Source organism: Talpa europaea (genome assembly GCF_964194135.1).
Source record: "Talpa europaea genome assembly, chromosome: 8".
Lineage (NCBI taxonomy): Eukaryota > Metazoa > Chordata > Mammalia > Eulipotyphla > Talpidae > Talpa > Talpa europaea.
Window position 1 is genome coordinate 34,720,569 of NC_140075.1, and position 16,765 is coordinate 34,737,333.

The window sequence follows — 16,765 nt, forward strand, 5'->3', positions numbered from 1 at the left end:
ACACTGGGGATCAATGGTAGACGATGGGGCCTGACCAGGGCGTTTTGCAGGGGTGGAAGCCTTTTGACTGTCATTCATGCGCTTTTTCAGAATCATCATCTCACCTTCCTCTGTGTGATTCTCAGGAGCAAGCTGGGCCGCCATGGGTTCCTGTAGCCTCCGCCTGCAGCCGCCCCCCCACCTCCACCCCCACCCCCACCCCATCCCCACCCACGACTTATGACTCTTGGCTCCTAGCCTGTTTTTTTCTCCCCAACATGAACTGAGCTTCTACTTTCAGTTTTGAAAAGGCAAAGGTTTCTCAGTAAGGGAAGTTGTAAAACCAGTGACCGGGGGCCATCAAGATGGTTACCAACGCTGGGTCTCCCCTGGTGGCGCAGCGGTTGAGCGCTGGGCTGCGAAGCTGCCCACAGCCTCTACTGCGCTGGTTCGATCACCGGCGAGGGTCCCACTTGGCGCGCATACCTCTCCTGCCACGCCCGCTGCTCCCCTCAGCAGTGTATTTCGTCGGTCTGCCTGTTCTGTTCCCCACTCTGTCTCTGGTGAATCCTCTCACCCTCCCACGCTTCTGACTGTACCCAGCACTTGTATCAATCAATCAATCTATCTTAAAAAAAAAAAAAAGTAAATACATTAAAATGGTTACCAAGGCTGTCTGTCCTTAGAGGCAGGAGAGGTCTGCTGTGCCACTTGGGTTGCTCCCAGGCCTGCTGGGGATGAACTTAGGCTGCAGATAGCTTCATAGTGCTGTGCTTAACCCCTTGCACCACCAGGGAGGCCCCGACATTTTTTTTAATGGAAATTGAAAAATTACAAATTAGTAATACATGACACACATAAAGGCACCACTGGAAGATTCACAGAAACGGGTAATAGTGTTTGCCTCTGGATGTCTGTTTTCCATGTGTGGGTTTTGTTTTTGTGTGGGCATAATTTAATTTTTCAGTGAGACTTCAGAAACTCAAGTTAACTATATCCCAAAGTCACAAAGTTGGTGAGTGGTTGAGCCCAGATTCAAACTCAGACCTGTCTTACTTGTCTCCTCTTAGAAGAGATTATTGTGATGTTCTTGGAGAATCTTACCTCATTCCTTCAAAGAGAAAATTCCAAGCAGGATAAACCTGAGCTCTGAAACTCAGGCATTTGTGATATTCTGACTATAAGAATCTCAAATACAAAGAACTTTTTGATGTATCTTCACTTTTAACTTAATGAAAAAATAATCAGGGCTTCATTGGGATCCCTGGCCCAACTCTTGGTGGGACTGGTGACCTTTCCTTAAATGATAGGGTGTTTAGACAGCTATCTCTAATCAGAGTGGCCAGGTACTTTTTTCTCCTTGCTACCCCCTTACATGGAAGAGGATTTGATGTCTGGTAATCAGGTCCTCTAAATATATGTTTACTTAGAAGTGAATTACACACATGTATTAGTGTAAATCTGTTTATTTGGTGGCAGCAACACTTCATTTGCCAGCTTCTATAGCCATTTAAAAATTTTTTGTTGTTGTTTTCTAGTGCATGAAATCAGGTACAAAAAATCAGAGATTCAGTGTATAAACTCTGATTTGGCAGGTTAAAAAGGTGGCATTTCTGTAAGACATAGTCTGGGTTGACTCTCTTACAGAACCTGAACAAAGAAGTAAACATCAGCAACAACTAGTGCCATTAACTTAGAAAGCAATTAACTCACAGATTTTGTACTAGACACTTAATACTAATGGGAATTTAGATAGGTGAGAGGAGGAACCAAAAAAGGAGTAAACGTAAGAAAAAAATTAAACAGAATAATATGAGTAATTTGATGTGGCTAATCTAGAGGGTATGTGAAGTGAAAAATGAAGTATGAAAAGTAGTATGAAGGCCAATCATGTAGACTCTTAAGTGAGGTGTTAAGGAATTCTATGGGTGCCGAGAAACCATCAAAAGTTTTGGGAACTGCCAGAGAAAGATTCTTAAAGACATGCATAGGGGGCCTCCCTGGTGGCACAAGGGGTTAAGATGCAACCTATGAAGCAATCCGCAGCCACTGTACACGAGTTCAATCCCTGGCCAGGGAGCTACCCACATGTTGCAGCAGACCTCTCCTGACTTGCCCGCTGCTCCCCTCAGCAGTGTATTTCAGTCAGTCTGCCTGTTCTGTTCCCCACTCTGTCTCTGGTGAATCCTCTCGCACACCTCCGCATCTCTGGCCTGTACCCCAGCTCTTGTATGCATAAATAAATAAATCTTTAAAAAAAAAAGACATGCACAATCAGTAAGTACAGAAGAAACTACTAGAAACCTGCTAAAAACAAAAAGGCATATATTAGAAGGGAATTATGCGAGAAAGCTACTAAGTCATGGTTTACTTTTTGAAATGGAGGTAGCCTTTGAAAAAGTAGAAGCTCATTTGGTTAGAGTAGAAATGGAATTGGGAAAAGTAGATGACCAAATTTAAGTATTTGGTTCCTGATACAGATTTAGATCAAGGTAACTGCAAGTGAAATAATCAGGCAATTTTCATTTGTCTTTCCCTGCTGTTCCTTAGGTCAACCAAAAGTTCAAGTGTACTCACGTAACCCATTAGAGATTGGAAAGCCCAACTTCCTGAACTGCTACGTGTCTGGATTCCATCCTGCTCCTATTACCATCGAATTGTTTAAGAATGGAGAGAAAATGGAGTCAGAGCAATCAGACTTGTCTTTCAGTAAGGACTGGTCTTTTTATCTTCTGGTCCACTCCAGCTTCACTCCTGATGGAAAAGATGAATATACTTGCCGCGTGAGCCATGAAACTCTCAAGGAGCCCATGGTAGTTAAGTGGGGTGAGTTTTCAAGTTTTTCCTTAAGGGCTGACAATTATATTTGAATACAGCCATAGTATAAAGCTGCTTTGATAAAATCTGCATAGTGGGATTGTTAGGGAATGTTATTAAAACCCAGATTATTGGCATTTCTAAGAGACCTTTGCACAGCATTGTCTCTGAAATAGTAATGAGGACAGGAAGCAGTTACAGTACTCTGGCTGGATTGAGATCTGAGGCTGGTAGACAGGGATGGGCCTAAGGAGCGGGTCTAAACAAGGAACATACTTAGGACCAGCCCACTATTCCAGCCTAGTTTATAACAGTTTAAGACATTTCTAATACATAGTGTTTTTAAAGTAAAATTTACTATTTTTCTTTCTCCATTTTTTTTAATAGATCCTGCCAACTAATCAAATGATGAAGGTGAGTTTCTAATCTTTAAAAAAAAAAATGCTTTTTTGTTTTACTCTTCTGGGGATTATTTATAGCTCTAATGGAACACTCATTCTATCGAGGACATTAACAGGAGTAGCATTTCAGAAGGCATAGGAGAGTCTTACTGAGTGGCATGAGGGAAGGTATGGCCCCAAGTGTGCCTCTGCCAGCATCACTGACTCTCTAAAGGAAGTGCAGAGAAGCTGCCATTACGGTGGGACTAGATAGAGGCAGTCCTCTATCCACCTGCGAGAGTTTGATCTTGTGCCATTTCTACACTGAGCATCTCTGGGTCTTTAAAAATGAACACTGCCTTATGAATGGAACTGGAGGGGATTGTGGCAAGCAAAATAAATCAGAAGGAGCAAGACAAATAACAGGTGTTTTCACTCATGTGGAATATAAAGAAACAAAACTAAGGAACAAACCCCAGAAATCTGACTGTAGAATTTGAGGCTGCCAGAAGAGGAGGGTAGGAGATGTGAGTATAGGGGGAAGTGGGCCCAGTGGACTGTGGTGGAGGATTATGGGTACTTTGGTGGTGGGTATGGAGTGGTAACATATAACTTAAGAGGGAGGTGTGAACCTCTACTTCTAAATCATATCCAGTATTGTAAGCTATTATCTCAAAAAAAAAGTATTTTTAATTAAATTTTAAAAGGTAGAAAAGCCAGCTTTTCAATGAAATTCTACCTTACGTGGGTACTGAAAACATGTTACATCTCTGTCACATTCTTTTTTTTTTTTTTAAATCACATTCTAAGACAAGGAAATTAATTTAGAGTCCATCAGAGAGGCTGGGTGAATGCTCACAGTCATCCAGTTACTAAGGGTGGAGCCAGGATCTAGTCTTTAATATCAGCACTCTTTCCTCTCAGGCTGTGGAAGAACCAACTGAATAAACTAATGGGATATGCTCTTTGTTATGGTCTGGAAAAGTGTCTGCAGCTATTCCTTTCACAAACAGAGATTTACATAGCAGAAGTTAGAAAAATCTGCTGGTGTGATATGTAATCCAAATAAGCCAAATGTATTTGCTAATAAGCCTTTTTTTTTTTTTTTTTTAAGGATTCAAGATGACTCATTGGGATTGGCCTAATTTCAGATTCTCTTATTTCTTATATGGATAGGCTTTTGTGCTTTATGCTCCACAAAACAGCAAACCACCTATGATTTCCTTGGCCCTTTGGTTGTGCTTATAAGTATCTTAGGGGTAGGGAGGAAAAAATTCTTCTATTAAGTGTAACATGTTGGTCAGATCTGAACTCTTCATTCTTTTGCTGACAATAAGATACAATGAAACAAGATAATCATGCATGCTTAGAGTTAACCTCCAATTTGCATACTTAGAATTTTGGGAAAATTTTCTGAAAGATAATTGTCAAAATTGTTGGCAATTTGGTATAATGGATGAAACATTTTGTCACAAATTCATATTTACCTCAGGGCTGTTGTGGTTGCCACTTAACAGCGGCAAAAATTGAAATTGTTTTGATAATTAAAGTTGTGGTAAAACTTGATGTGTTTCATTTCTATAATCACTCCGCCGTCATACTCTTGTTTTTAATAGGGAAATGGTCTTTGAAGTGTTACTGGTATGTAGGGATTAGTACACAGATGAGGAACAGAATCCCAGAGAAATTAAATGACTTCGGGTGACACAGCTGTCTGCTGGGAGACCATGTTTTTATCTTTTAGCCAGAGTTCTGTTCCATAGGCTAAGACATGAAGAATGTGCACTCTTAAGAAGGAACAAAAGTGGAGATTTAGTATTTTAGCAAGCAATAAATGCACTTTGAATAAAAAACATACTTTAAAATTTTAAGGCAGAGTTTATACATGATAACCGGCTTTGTGCATTTGTTTGGCAGTGAATTTGAATTAAAGTTGACAAAGTACAAGATAAACAAAACAAAAAAGATGAATAAAACACTTCCTAAGTTTTCAGAGTAGTGGTGGGGCAGACATGGATTCAAACAAAAATACATATAGTAAGTATGGTATAGGTACATTCAAAAGAGGTGACCATAAAATGTGTTAAGAAGGTAACAAAAAGTCTGTGCCTGGTGAAGATTTGAATGGTTGTGGTTCTCCAGATTGGTGAATGGGGTTTCCGGGGAGAGGGTGGGATGCAAAAGGGTATAGTGGTGTGGCAGGTATGGATAACTCCAAATAGCACAGCAAGGGTACCTGGGGGAAGACTTGTAGGAACTCAGCAGACTGAGGGGTGACATACTTAGACTAGTAACTCTAGTTTGGATGTGCATTCGAATAGCTGTGAAACTTACTTTAAAATACCAACTCTAAAAGTCTATTAAAAAAGAAAACCAGATTCTCAGGCTCCAATCCAGACCAACTAAATTTCTTTCTAAGTATAGAGCCAGATACTACTTTCACTAAGAGCTTACATTTAGCAATTTAAGGGGAAGGATCAAGAATTTCCTATACACCCTCTTCTCCCACATATGCATAACCTCCCCCATTATCACTATCTCCCACCTGCTTGATATATTTGCTACAACTGACAAACCTACACTGACACATCATAATCACCTTTGAGAAGAATTTAGAAAGGACCAAGGAATCAGAGAAAGGTAGCATATGATTTGATGCAGGTACAAGAATTACAGGGATAGCTGAGAAGGCCCCGTATCTTAAGTGACCAAAGCAAGAACTAGTGAGAAAAATCTGTGAAAGTAGGAGCCATGGCTTAAGGCAATTCATAACAAAGAGGTGGGATAAAACATCTAGAAGAGTCCAAAGATTACAGAAACATGAGCTCAAAGTTAGCAATTCTAACCTAGACTGCTCTGTTGACTCAAGGATCTACAAGGAAACCTCAAGCAAATGAGACTGGCTGCAGCTTAGTGGTTTTGTGCATAATATCCCTCAGACTGATGCTCAGATCTCAGCGGCTGTGGCAGTCATTCTGCTCATCCTCTCTTTACAGCACCAGCATCATCTCTGGCATTCCAAGCTGAGATACTATGATACCATTTTTATATATTTTAGACAAATTATATTCATCTTTTTAGTTTTTTTCCCAACCTCTTAGCAGATACACCCACAGGAAAAGATTGAGGAATACATACAACAATCTTTTTTTTTTTTTTTAAGATCGATTGATTTATTTATACAAGCACTGGGTATAGTCAGAAGCGCGGGAGGGTGAGAGAATTCACCAGAGAGCGGGGCACAGAACAGGCAGACTGAAGAAATACACTGCTGAGGGGAGCAGCGGGTGAGGCAGGAGAGGTCTGTGTGCCATGTGGGACCCTCGCCAGCGGCCGGGACTGAACCGTCGCTGCAGAGGTTGCGGGGCAGCTCCACAGCCCAGCGCTCAACTGCTGTGCCACTGGGGAGGCCCACAACAATCTCTTAACAATGTTTACCAAGGGGCAGAGGCTGAGATGGCAGGAGAAAAATGAAGGCATACTTTCAAACTATTATTCTATTTACATCTAAATGACTAGAATTTTCATAACTTGTTTCTTAAAAATAGGAAGTTTGTATAGGCAGGAAGGAATAAACTTATCTCCATGCAGATGAACCATGTATCTGTTAATTTAGCTGTGGTTAGTTTTCCATATCTGCTCTTTTTTTTAAGATTTATTTTATTTATTTATGCATACAAGAACTGGGGTGTAGGCCAGAGGTGCGGGAGGTGAGAGGATTCACCAGAGACAGGATGGGGAGCAGAACAGGTAATTCTGTTACAGGGCAAGGAAAGGCACACCAGACCCCACAAACCTGCCTGCTCTAAATAGGTTCTGCCAACTGCCACGTCAACACAAAACGTTTAAGACTTTAATGGGAAGGAACTTTAATACAACTAGTAAACAATACAGAAAAGGCAAAGAATAGTTTCTAATTCAAGCACCCAAAATTACCAATCCCCTCGTGGGTGAAAGTCTACCCAAATGGAATTGGCCCAGAGCAAGGCCGGAAAGCCTGCCACAAATCTAAAGCACCTTTCAGTGGGGACCCAGAGAAAATGGTCAGAAACAAGCAGACAAGTCTGGGAGGGAAAGAGCAAAATCAAAAGTAATATAAAAGCTGCCATTGTTACCTCCCCACCGGTCTCTGACATCTGTTTCAACCAGTCCAGGACCAAAAGGCAAGCACAGTTTCTTCACATGTCTCTCTGCTCCATGTGCCTCCTCCAGGTCTCCTCCTGGCTCTCCATCCTGTTTCCTTCCTTCCTCCCTCTCTTCTGCAGCTGCTTCTCCTCCTTCCTCAGCAACACCCTCCTTTGGGTGGGGCAGGAAACCTGGAACCTTACCCTTTCCTGGTGACCACCCTGTTAGAGATCTACTGAAATACACTGCTGAGGGGAGCAGTGGGCAAGACAGGAGAAGTCTGCTGTGCCATGTGGGTTAGTTCCCTGGCCAGGGATTGAACTCTTGCTGCAGTGGCTGCGGATAGCTTCATAGTGCTGAGACTTGACCCCTTGCACCACGGAGAGGGCCCCTGTTCTATCTTTTAAAAATGGTTATTTTGAGGTTTATTTAAAAAAAAAAATTAAATTTAAATTTTTATATTTCACAATCCCTAGTGAAAACACAACAAATGGAAATAATACAGAGAAATGCCACATGTTGTTTTTTCTAGTTTTTGTCAACAATCACTGCCCCAATATCTTTAGATTAACTGCATTTTACTTATAATGTAAACTCTTCAGGTGAACCTCATGGTCTGCAATAATTTCTTTTTTCTGTGATGTGTAGCCATCAAGATCTTAGGGCAAAAATTAGCCTTATTTCTCCTTAGCTTCTAGGTTTTCAGGAAAAATTTGAACATTTGAGTCCTAGCTATCTTAGAAGAAATAAAATACCTATTAACTTGATTGAAAATTTATGCATTAAAAGCTATTCTGATACTTCGGAGAGCTACAAGGGCATGTAATAGAAAAAAGAACTAGTAAATAATATCATGTATCTCCTCTCATTAGATGCAGAGATAGTCATCATCTTAGATCATCCAGGACACAGATGATTAAAAAGTCTCTGGAAACTGAGGAGATACATATGTATCTTTAGAGTACACAGGCTCAACCGAAGAGTGCAGGCTTCAGAGCAGGCTTCCCTTCCCCCACGGACCACTTCCTCTTTCTACTGTTTTTCACATAGAGAAAAACAAATACTTTTTTTTTTTTTTTTTGCTGCCACACACCACCATAGTGCTATCTGATGTGGCTTTCTAAGCGTCCTGAGCTGTGAGCAAGTGTGCATGCCATTTTTATCATTTAAACTGTTAGCGAGTGTCTTAGGTTGAGTTCTTTCGGAAGCAGGCCCTGAATGCAAGTGACTTATAAAGAAAGGGCTTCCAGGAGAAAACAGTAAGGAAGTGGAGCATGAAGAACAGAGAATGGAAGAAGCCAAGCAAGGGTGTGATTTCACTAGTTCCACACTCAGCCTGTCCCAGGAGAGCTCTAAAACGAAGAATACACCTCAGAATTTGTGCTGCCTCTAAGCAAAGTAGCAGCACGTTGGCACTCTTTCTCAGTCTATCTTTGGCTATAAGCTATCAGGGAGTGTGAGTTAAGTGGAGTGAAACATAAAGCTCTCAGATACTTCCAGTTCACTCCAGTGACTGAGGGTTATTTGTAGGTCAAGGGGCAATGTGCAGATGCTAGCTGTTAGCCCCAAGATATGAAAAAGCTGAGGACGGGTTTACAGAGTCTGGGTGGGGCATGAGTCAGCTACTGTGAATTTTCCTGTTAACTTCCTCTGCTGGGCCCACAAAATACTTCCAAATTTCCATCAAAAGTTCAAAGCTTGGGCCTCCCTGGTGGCACAAGGGGTTAAGACGCAACCCATGAAGCTATCCGCATTCACTGCAGCACGAGTTCGCTCCCTGGCCAGGGAGCTACCCACATGGCGCAGCAGACTCTCCTGGCTCGCCCGCTGCTCCCCTCAGCAGTGTATTTCAGTCAATCCGCCAGTTCTGTTCCCCACCAGTTCTGTTTCCTCTCTCTCTGGTGAATCCTCTCACCCCCCACGCTTCTGGCCTGTACCCGAGTTCTTATATGCATAAATAAATAAATCTTAAATAAATAAATAAAAGTTGTTTGACTTAAAAAAAAAGTTCAAAGCTTAAGACAAAACTTGTAGGCAGCTATAGATCTGAGGCTTATAGCAGGGGAGGGGGAAGAAAAGGGATCAAAATGAACACAAGGAAACATGGTGATGGTTCACAGGTGATGTGGTAGTGGGATATTTATGGAAACTACACCAGAAGGGAGGACTCAAATACTGTACAAAAATGAACAAGAATGTAAGAAAAATTTTAAATTAATTAAAAAAAAAAAAAAGCTCAAAGCTTCTATGGGACTAAAATGAAAATGTGAATGCCACTGATTTCAGATCTGAGTTTGAATCCTAACTCCACACAAGGAATAGGGAAAAATGGTATTACTAGCTTGACTCTTTGTCACCATGTTCATAATATGGGGAAATTATTTCATCATAAAGTTATTTCTTTAACATTCAATCATTCATTCTATAAATATAAATACTCTGCATCAGGCACAGTTCCAGGGCTATTCTGAGAAGGGGATGGTGATAGAAGGGCTCCACAAAATGTAAGGTTCTAGATAACTGCTTTTTCCTCTAGAATCTCTTTATTTTCACAGGTTACTAGAACAAAAAAAATTATCTAAAACCAAAGCAAGGAGATATAAGGGAATACTTCTTGGAACCGAGCTAGTCAAAAAAAGGATTATGGAGGAATTCCTCTGCCCAAAGGGTTTTAGGTAACAGTCCTCTCTCATCTGAACAGTCCCTCCAAGGTAAACATGTAGGCGGAATTCTCCTGTTGGTCTCAGGATTTCTGGGAGAGGTCTTGCTCAGAGAAGTCACAGTCTAATTGCAATTTTTTTTAAGGATTTATTTATTTATACAAGAATCGGGCTACAGGCCAGATGCGTGGGAGGGTGAGAGGATTCACCAGAGACAGAGCGGGGAACAGAACAGGCAGACTGACGAAATACACTGCTGCGGGGAGCAGCAGGCGCTACAGGAGAGGTCTGCTGTGCCATGTGGGACCCTCGCCAGCTGGCCAGGATTGAACCGGCGCTGCAGAGGCTGCAGACAGCTTCACAGCACAGCGCTTAACCGCCGGTGCCACCAGGGGAGGCCCACAGTCTAATAGCATTTTCAGGAAACTTCTAGTCTGCCTCTGTCGCAGTTCATTCTCTTTCAAATCTGTTAACCTTTCTCAGCCTCAGTTTCCTTACCTGTAAGTTGAAGGTTCTCAGTCACTAACTTGGCAGTGGCTCAGTAATAAGTAGTCACCTGTGTATTGAAGGCCTTATCTGCTACATTTCTAGGATAGGGAGTCAGTATTCAAATTTAGACTTGATAGAGGGCGGTGGGTACAGTTCCCAAGACTCCTGTGTAGATTAGAGGTTTGTAGGGGCACGATGGCCCACAGCAGGTTCTGTATGATCCTGTGCAGATGGGTAATGGAGAGTCCTGGAACCCTCAGTGGCTTTTTCAGGCTTTATTTGACATTTTACCAGGTACACAGCAGACAGGGGTGCCAGGGGGCCAGGAGGCTGGCAGGCAGGACTCCTAGCCCCCCGCGAATCTTCACTCTTTCTGTGCTCTCTGGTGTTCTCTCGTGGTCTCTGCTTCTCTTTTGCTACTCTGCTGGTTCTCTTCCAGTCCCTCGCTTGTTCTCCTTCTGGTGGTTTCGTTCTGCAATGCTGCCCTTATAAGCCTCGTCTCAGCTCAGGTATAGCCATGTACATATGCCCACACCCTACTCCAGGTGCCCGCCAGCAGGCATGCATTCAGGACCGCAGGGATCCTTCATCAATCCTAATGGCAGAGGGCAGAAAAGCCTGACAATCATTTACCCTACAGGTTTCAACTCCAATCAGATCTACCCCTACCTTTTCCTCGAACACTCCTCCAGTGTCATAGTGCCCCGTTTACTAATTATGAAAGTTAAGCAATTTAGTATAAGAATGCTCTAGGATGGCTGCACTGGCTGGTGTAAGGAAAAGTGCCAGCTGTTTGCAACCAGCCCAGAATCTCTGTGAAGCATGGCGTTGATGACTGAGAGTTGCACTTTATTGATGTCTCAGATTCAGACATGTTATTGCTAACTGTGGTGTGATTCTCTGAAATGGTGAAAAAAATCTAGATAAAATTCAATAAACCAACCAACTCCTCTGAAATTCACCTTCCTTTGCAATGCCTTTGTGGACAATTCAGCTTATGTGAGTCTAGCACCACAGATGGTCAATTGATGAAAAAGTAGTCAAGGAATAAGTTAAAATAATTGAAAAATAAAACAAGGTTTCATGTGATTGTAAAGCCCAGCTTATAAACACATTTTTGAGAGCGCCGGCAAGATGGAGCCCTGGGGCCCATGGCCCTCAGCCCCTTAGACACCTGTAGTGACCCCAACACAGTAGCCATCAAAAATAGCATTAATTTACAAAACATCTCCCAGAGAGGCCTACTGTCTCCACTGAGAACGACTGTCTAAGAGAGCGGGGAGTTACTGATCTAATCACCAGGGAAATGGGGGGAGGGGGGGAAGCCAGCCCTTCCTCTCTCTGAAAAACACAAGTCTTGGGAAAGGACTAAGGATTGTAAAGTCCCCTTTTCTAAGCTGGAATAGAGCTTTTTACCCAGAGACTGGTGACGAACGATGCTGGCCCGTATTTTGATTGGGCAGTTGAGAAGCTTAAACTAGCGGGTTAAAAAGACAGAAAACCCCTGTGCTTTCCATCCTGCGGTGAGAAAATGAACCTCGACTCCTCTCTTCGCAACCTTGGCTGTCTATTTCTGTGGGTGCATTTCCCGAGAGTATCCCCCACCCCTTTCTATCCACCGGCTCTCCCCGACCCTGCAACTCTTGCATCACCCTTCCTGGCTGTGTCGCCGGGCACCTGCTCTGCCCGCTGGAGCGCTGTCCCACCTCACAGGTAAGCGAGCGCGCGCTTCCCGCCCTGCGCTGTCGTTAACCTACCGCGAAGGACTGGGCGGGACAAGGCAAACTTCCTAGGTCATTAGATTGGCTGCTGGGTGCGTGGGTGGGGTGCGAGGTGTTGGGTGCTGCTTTTTGGGCCAGCCCGGCCTGTTCCCCGAGGTTCCTTACATTGGGCTCAGCGCGAAGGAGGAGGAGCAGGCTGGTCTCTAAAGGTTGAGGATAGTGATGTGGCAAGAAGCTGGTGTCTGTGGGGGCTAAGAGAAGTATTATTGCCTGCTTTACTAGTTCAGTGCGTCTGGTGAAGCGCAGAGCACCAGGCCCTCCTCTTTGCTCCTCCCATTTTTCCCTGGGGGTGAGGGAGAATGTGTTACCCATCCGATTCTAGGGCTTGTCTCTTAATGCAGATCATGTGGTGTAACATTTCAGTGGCAGCTTGTGTTTGTTGTGGAAAAGGCTTTACTGAGATATAATTCACAGACCACACAATTTCCCTATCTAAAGTATACAATTCAGTGGGTTTTAGTATTTCAATGAATTGTGCAACCATCACCTCAATTTTAGAATATTCTCATCACCCACGAAAGAAACCCTGTACCCATCAGCACGCCCAATATATCCCAACTCCCCATTCTAAGGAAGCACTAATCTTCCTGTCTGTAAGGATTTGCCTATTATTGACATTTCATACAAATAGAATCATATATTATATGGTTGGCTTGTCACTGTGATGTTTTCTTTTTTTTAAGATTTACTTATTTATGCATACAAGAACTGGGGTACAGGCCAGAGGTTTGGGGGGAGCGGGGAGAGGATTCACCAGACACAGAGTGGGGAACAGTTCAGGTGGATTGACTGACATACACTGCTGAGGGAAGCAGCGGTCGAGACAGGAGAGGTCTGCTGAGCCATGTGGGTCACCTCCCTGGCCGGGGATCAAACTCGTGCTGCAGTGGCTGCGGCTAGCTTCATAGTACTGTGTCTTAACCCTTTGTGCCACCAGGGAGGCCCTTTACTGTGATGTTTTCAAAGGTCATTCATATATAGCAAGTATCAGTACCTTATTCTTTTGTATGGTGAACAATACTCTATTGTGTGGATTATGGTTTGTTTATCCATTCATCAATTAATGGGCATTTGAATTGTTTCACTTTTCATTATTATGAGTAAGTACTGTTAACAACATCAATGTGTAAATCTTTGATGTGGACATGTTCCCAATTCTCTTGGGTATACATGTAGAAGTGGAATTGCTGGATCATATGGTAACTCTATGTTAAACTTTTTAAGCAACTGTCAGACTGTCTTCCAAAACTGTCACACTGTTTATATTTCCACTAGAGGTGTATAAAAGCTCCAATTTTTCTACATTCTTGTCAATTCTTATTTTTTTATTATAACCATCCTAGTAGGAAGAAAATGGTATTATGACTTTTATTTGCATTTCCCTAATGACTAATAATGCATTGTTTTTAAATTGCAGGATAATTTTTATTTTTTAAAATAATTTTATTTTATATAATTTTTTTTAAAGATTGATTTATTTATTTATACAAGCACTGGGTACAGTCAGAAGCGCGGGAGGGTGAGAGAATTCACCAGAGTCAGACCAGAGAGCAGAACAGGTAGACAGACGGAGGACACTGCTGAGGGGAGCAGCGGACGGCAGGAGAGGTCTGCGCGCCATGTGGGACCCTCGCCCGGTGGCAGGGGATCGAACCGGTGCTGCAGAGGCTGTGGGCAGTTTCACAGCCCAGCGCTCAACTGCTGCGCCATGGGAGAGGCCTTATTTTATATAATTCTTACATCATTTTTCATTTTTGCATAATGTATGCATTTTCATTTTGGTTATATTCCCCATACAATTCCCACCCCCTTTTTCTGACCCTAATCCCTCTTCTCCTCCCTGCGCCCCCCACTGTAGTGTGTCTCTGGTCTATGGTTGCTTGTTGATTTTGATTTTTACTTTATTGCAATTAGTCATTTTCCTGGTCCCTTATTTAGGTTTTCTAAATTTCTGCTATGAGTGAGACCATCTGGTATTTTTCTTTTTCTTTCTGGATCATTTCACTGAGCATGATCCCTTCCAACTCCATCCATGTTGCTGCAAATTTCATGAGTTTATCTTTTTTGATCGCTGAGTAATATTCCATTGTGTTTATATACCACATCTTCTTGATCCAGTCATCTATTTTTGGGCATTTGGGTTGTTTCCATAGCTTAGCTATTGTAAATAGTGCTGCTATAAACATAGGGGTGCAGGTACCCTTTTGAATTAATGTTTCTGTGTCCTTTGGGTAAATACCTAAGGGTGGAATTGCTGGATCATATGGAAGCTCTATCTTTAGTAGGTTAAGAAATCTCCACACAGCTCTCCATAGTGGTTGGACCAGTTTGCACGCCCACCAGCAGTGCAGGAGAGTTCCTTTTTCTCCACATCCTCGCCAACATTTGTTGTTGCTAGTTTTTTTAATATGTGCCATTCTCACTGGTATCTTATTGTAGTTTTGATTTGCATTTCCCTGATTACAAGTGATGTTGAACATTTTTTCATTTGCCTGTTGGCCATTTGCATTTCCTTTTTGGAGAAGTTTCTTTTTAGCTCTTCTGCCCATTTTTTGACTGGATTATTTTCTTTGTTTTTTTTTTTTGAGTCTCATCAGCTCTTTGTAGATTTCTGTGAAGTCCTTTATGCAAGATAATTTTTAAAAGGATCTATATGCTGAGTTTTTGAGAGCTTTAAATGTGTAGGCCACATGCTCAAAGTCACAGATCCTAGACTCAAACCATGTCTGTCTATGGTGACTGCTTGAACTCCACCATGCTCCTTCTAAAACAGAATCTGGGATAAAACTTCAAAACTCCACTTGCCATCTATCAGAAAGGAAATCCTGGGCAAGATGAACCTCCAAGTGGATAAGTGGTTCACTTCTTATTTGCATTAGAAAACTCAAATGTCAAAGAGATTTCTGGCCTCTCCATTTTTCTTTTGGTTAAAAAATAACTGTTTCCTCAAGATCCTCCTAATGGATCTTGGATGAAGTAGTGACCCTGATTTTGTGTGTGCTTACATATAAGAGCTTCTTGGGCTGCTACTTCTCCCAACAACCATTAGGACATGGAATGAGGAGGCACACAGAGTTTGAACTTTGTTCACATGTACAACTATTAAAAAAAAAAACTGAGTATGCATTTTTCTCTATACATTTTATGCTATTATAAATCATACTTTAAGTGTTACCAGTTTAAAAAATATCTACTGGTTTCACCTACAGGAGGAATATAGAGGAGCCAAGTAAGGGATCAGGGAAAGAAAAAAAAATAAAATAAAAACCTGGCAGACAACCATAAATAACAGACATTCTATGAGAGAGGAGGAGGAAAAGGGATCAAAATAGGGGAGAGGAGCACAAGGGACTATGGTGAAGGTTCACGGGTGAACTGGTAAGAATTTTATGGGGAATACACAATGATATAAATGATGTAAAAGATATAAATAAAAAAATAAATTAATTAAATTAAAAAAATTTGTCCTTTTTTCAGCTAAAAATTCAGATTGAGGTGTCTCACAAGCAGTTCCCCTACAACCAGCCTTTCCTCCTCCATGGGATCACAGCACTATGGAGATCAAGAGGACTGGAACCATAATCAGAGTCCAAATACACCTGAAAATCTAAATTCTTAGGCATATCAAAGCGATACTGATCAACACCTGTGAGATATTGAGGACTTTCACATTTGCTGTAAACTTTGGCACAGATTACTCATTCCTCTCAAGAATGGATCCAAAAAACTGAAGTGGATAAAAGAATATGCTTTGGTACCAAGAATTCCATACAAACCTGAGAATTCTGAACAGCTGGGGAAGGACACCTAACTTGGGAGATGGCTTTGGAAGCAGAACTGATAGAACTTGGGGACAGTGATGAAGTAGTTGATCTCACCTTTGAATCTCTAGAACCTGCAGTGATTGACCTAACTCACCATGACCCTGAAAAAAGGAACCGGCAATGGGGAAATTCAAGGTCATCCGAAGGCCAAACTGGCAGTTGTGTGGTGAACAGAGATAAGGAGGGATTGATGAGGGACAGAGATGTTTATGTGATCCACAGTGCCTACCATAATGCCCTGGAAGAAGAAACTTCAAGTTGCACACTCCCTGGTTACATCCAGTGTCGAATTTGTATGGATGGCTATTCGGAGATTGAACAGAATAGGCGACACATCTACTCTACAGAATGTGGCCACATCTTCTGTAGTCGGTGCCTCTATGCTACCCTAAAATATACTCAAAATTGCCCAGTTTGTTTAAAAAAAATTGGCAGCAGTCAGTATCACCGCATTTATATATGATATGTGCTGTATTGCTCAGGACTGACCTGGCTGGACTTTATCGTGATCTTATGCAGAAACTATGGGTTGTTGTGCCTCCCTGGTGGCGCAGTGGGTTGAGCACCACACGGTGAAGCTGTCCTTCTGCAGCGCGGATTCAATACCTGTCTGGACAGGGAGTAACCCACATGGCACGGCAGACCTCTCCTGTTTCACCCGCTGCTCCCCTCAGCAGTGTCTTTGGTTGTTCTGCTCCCCACTCTGTCTC

At 42.3% G+C, this 16,765-nt stretch overlaps 2 protein-coding genes across 2 annotated transcripts; both read left to right on the plus strand.

Moving 5' to 3' along the window:
* Positions 1 to 827: 827 nt before the first annotated feature.
* On the plus strand, positions 828 to 4,691 carry B2M (beta-2-microglobulin; the record flags this gene model as incomplete). Its single annotated transcript, XM_084240146.1, has 4 exons — positions 828 to 869; positions 2,466 to 2,805; positions 3,184 to 3,210; positions 4,291 to 4,691. 3 exons carry the CDS (start codon positions 828 to 830, stop codon positions 3,195 to 3,197), a joined length of 396 nt encoding a protein of 131 aa, XP_084096272.1. The 3' UTR covers positions 3,198 to 3,210; positions 4,291 to 4,691.
* Positions 4,692 to 11,886: 7,195 nt separating this feature from the next.
* RNF4 (ring finger protein 4) lies at positions 11,887 to 16,518 on the plus strand (the record flags this gene model as incomplete). Its single annotated transcript, XM_084240147.1, has 3 exons — positions 11,887 to 11,896; positions 12,044 to 12,163; positions 16,025 to 16,518. The coding sequence occupies 3 exons, from the start codon at positions 11,887 to 11,889 to the stop codon at positions 16,516 to 16,518; spliced, it is 624 nt and encodes a 207-aa protein (XP_084096273.1).
* Between the last annotated feature and the right edge of the window lie 247 nt (positions 16,519 to 16,765).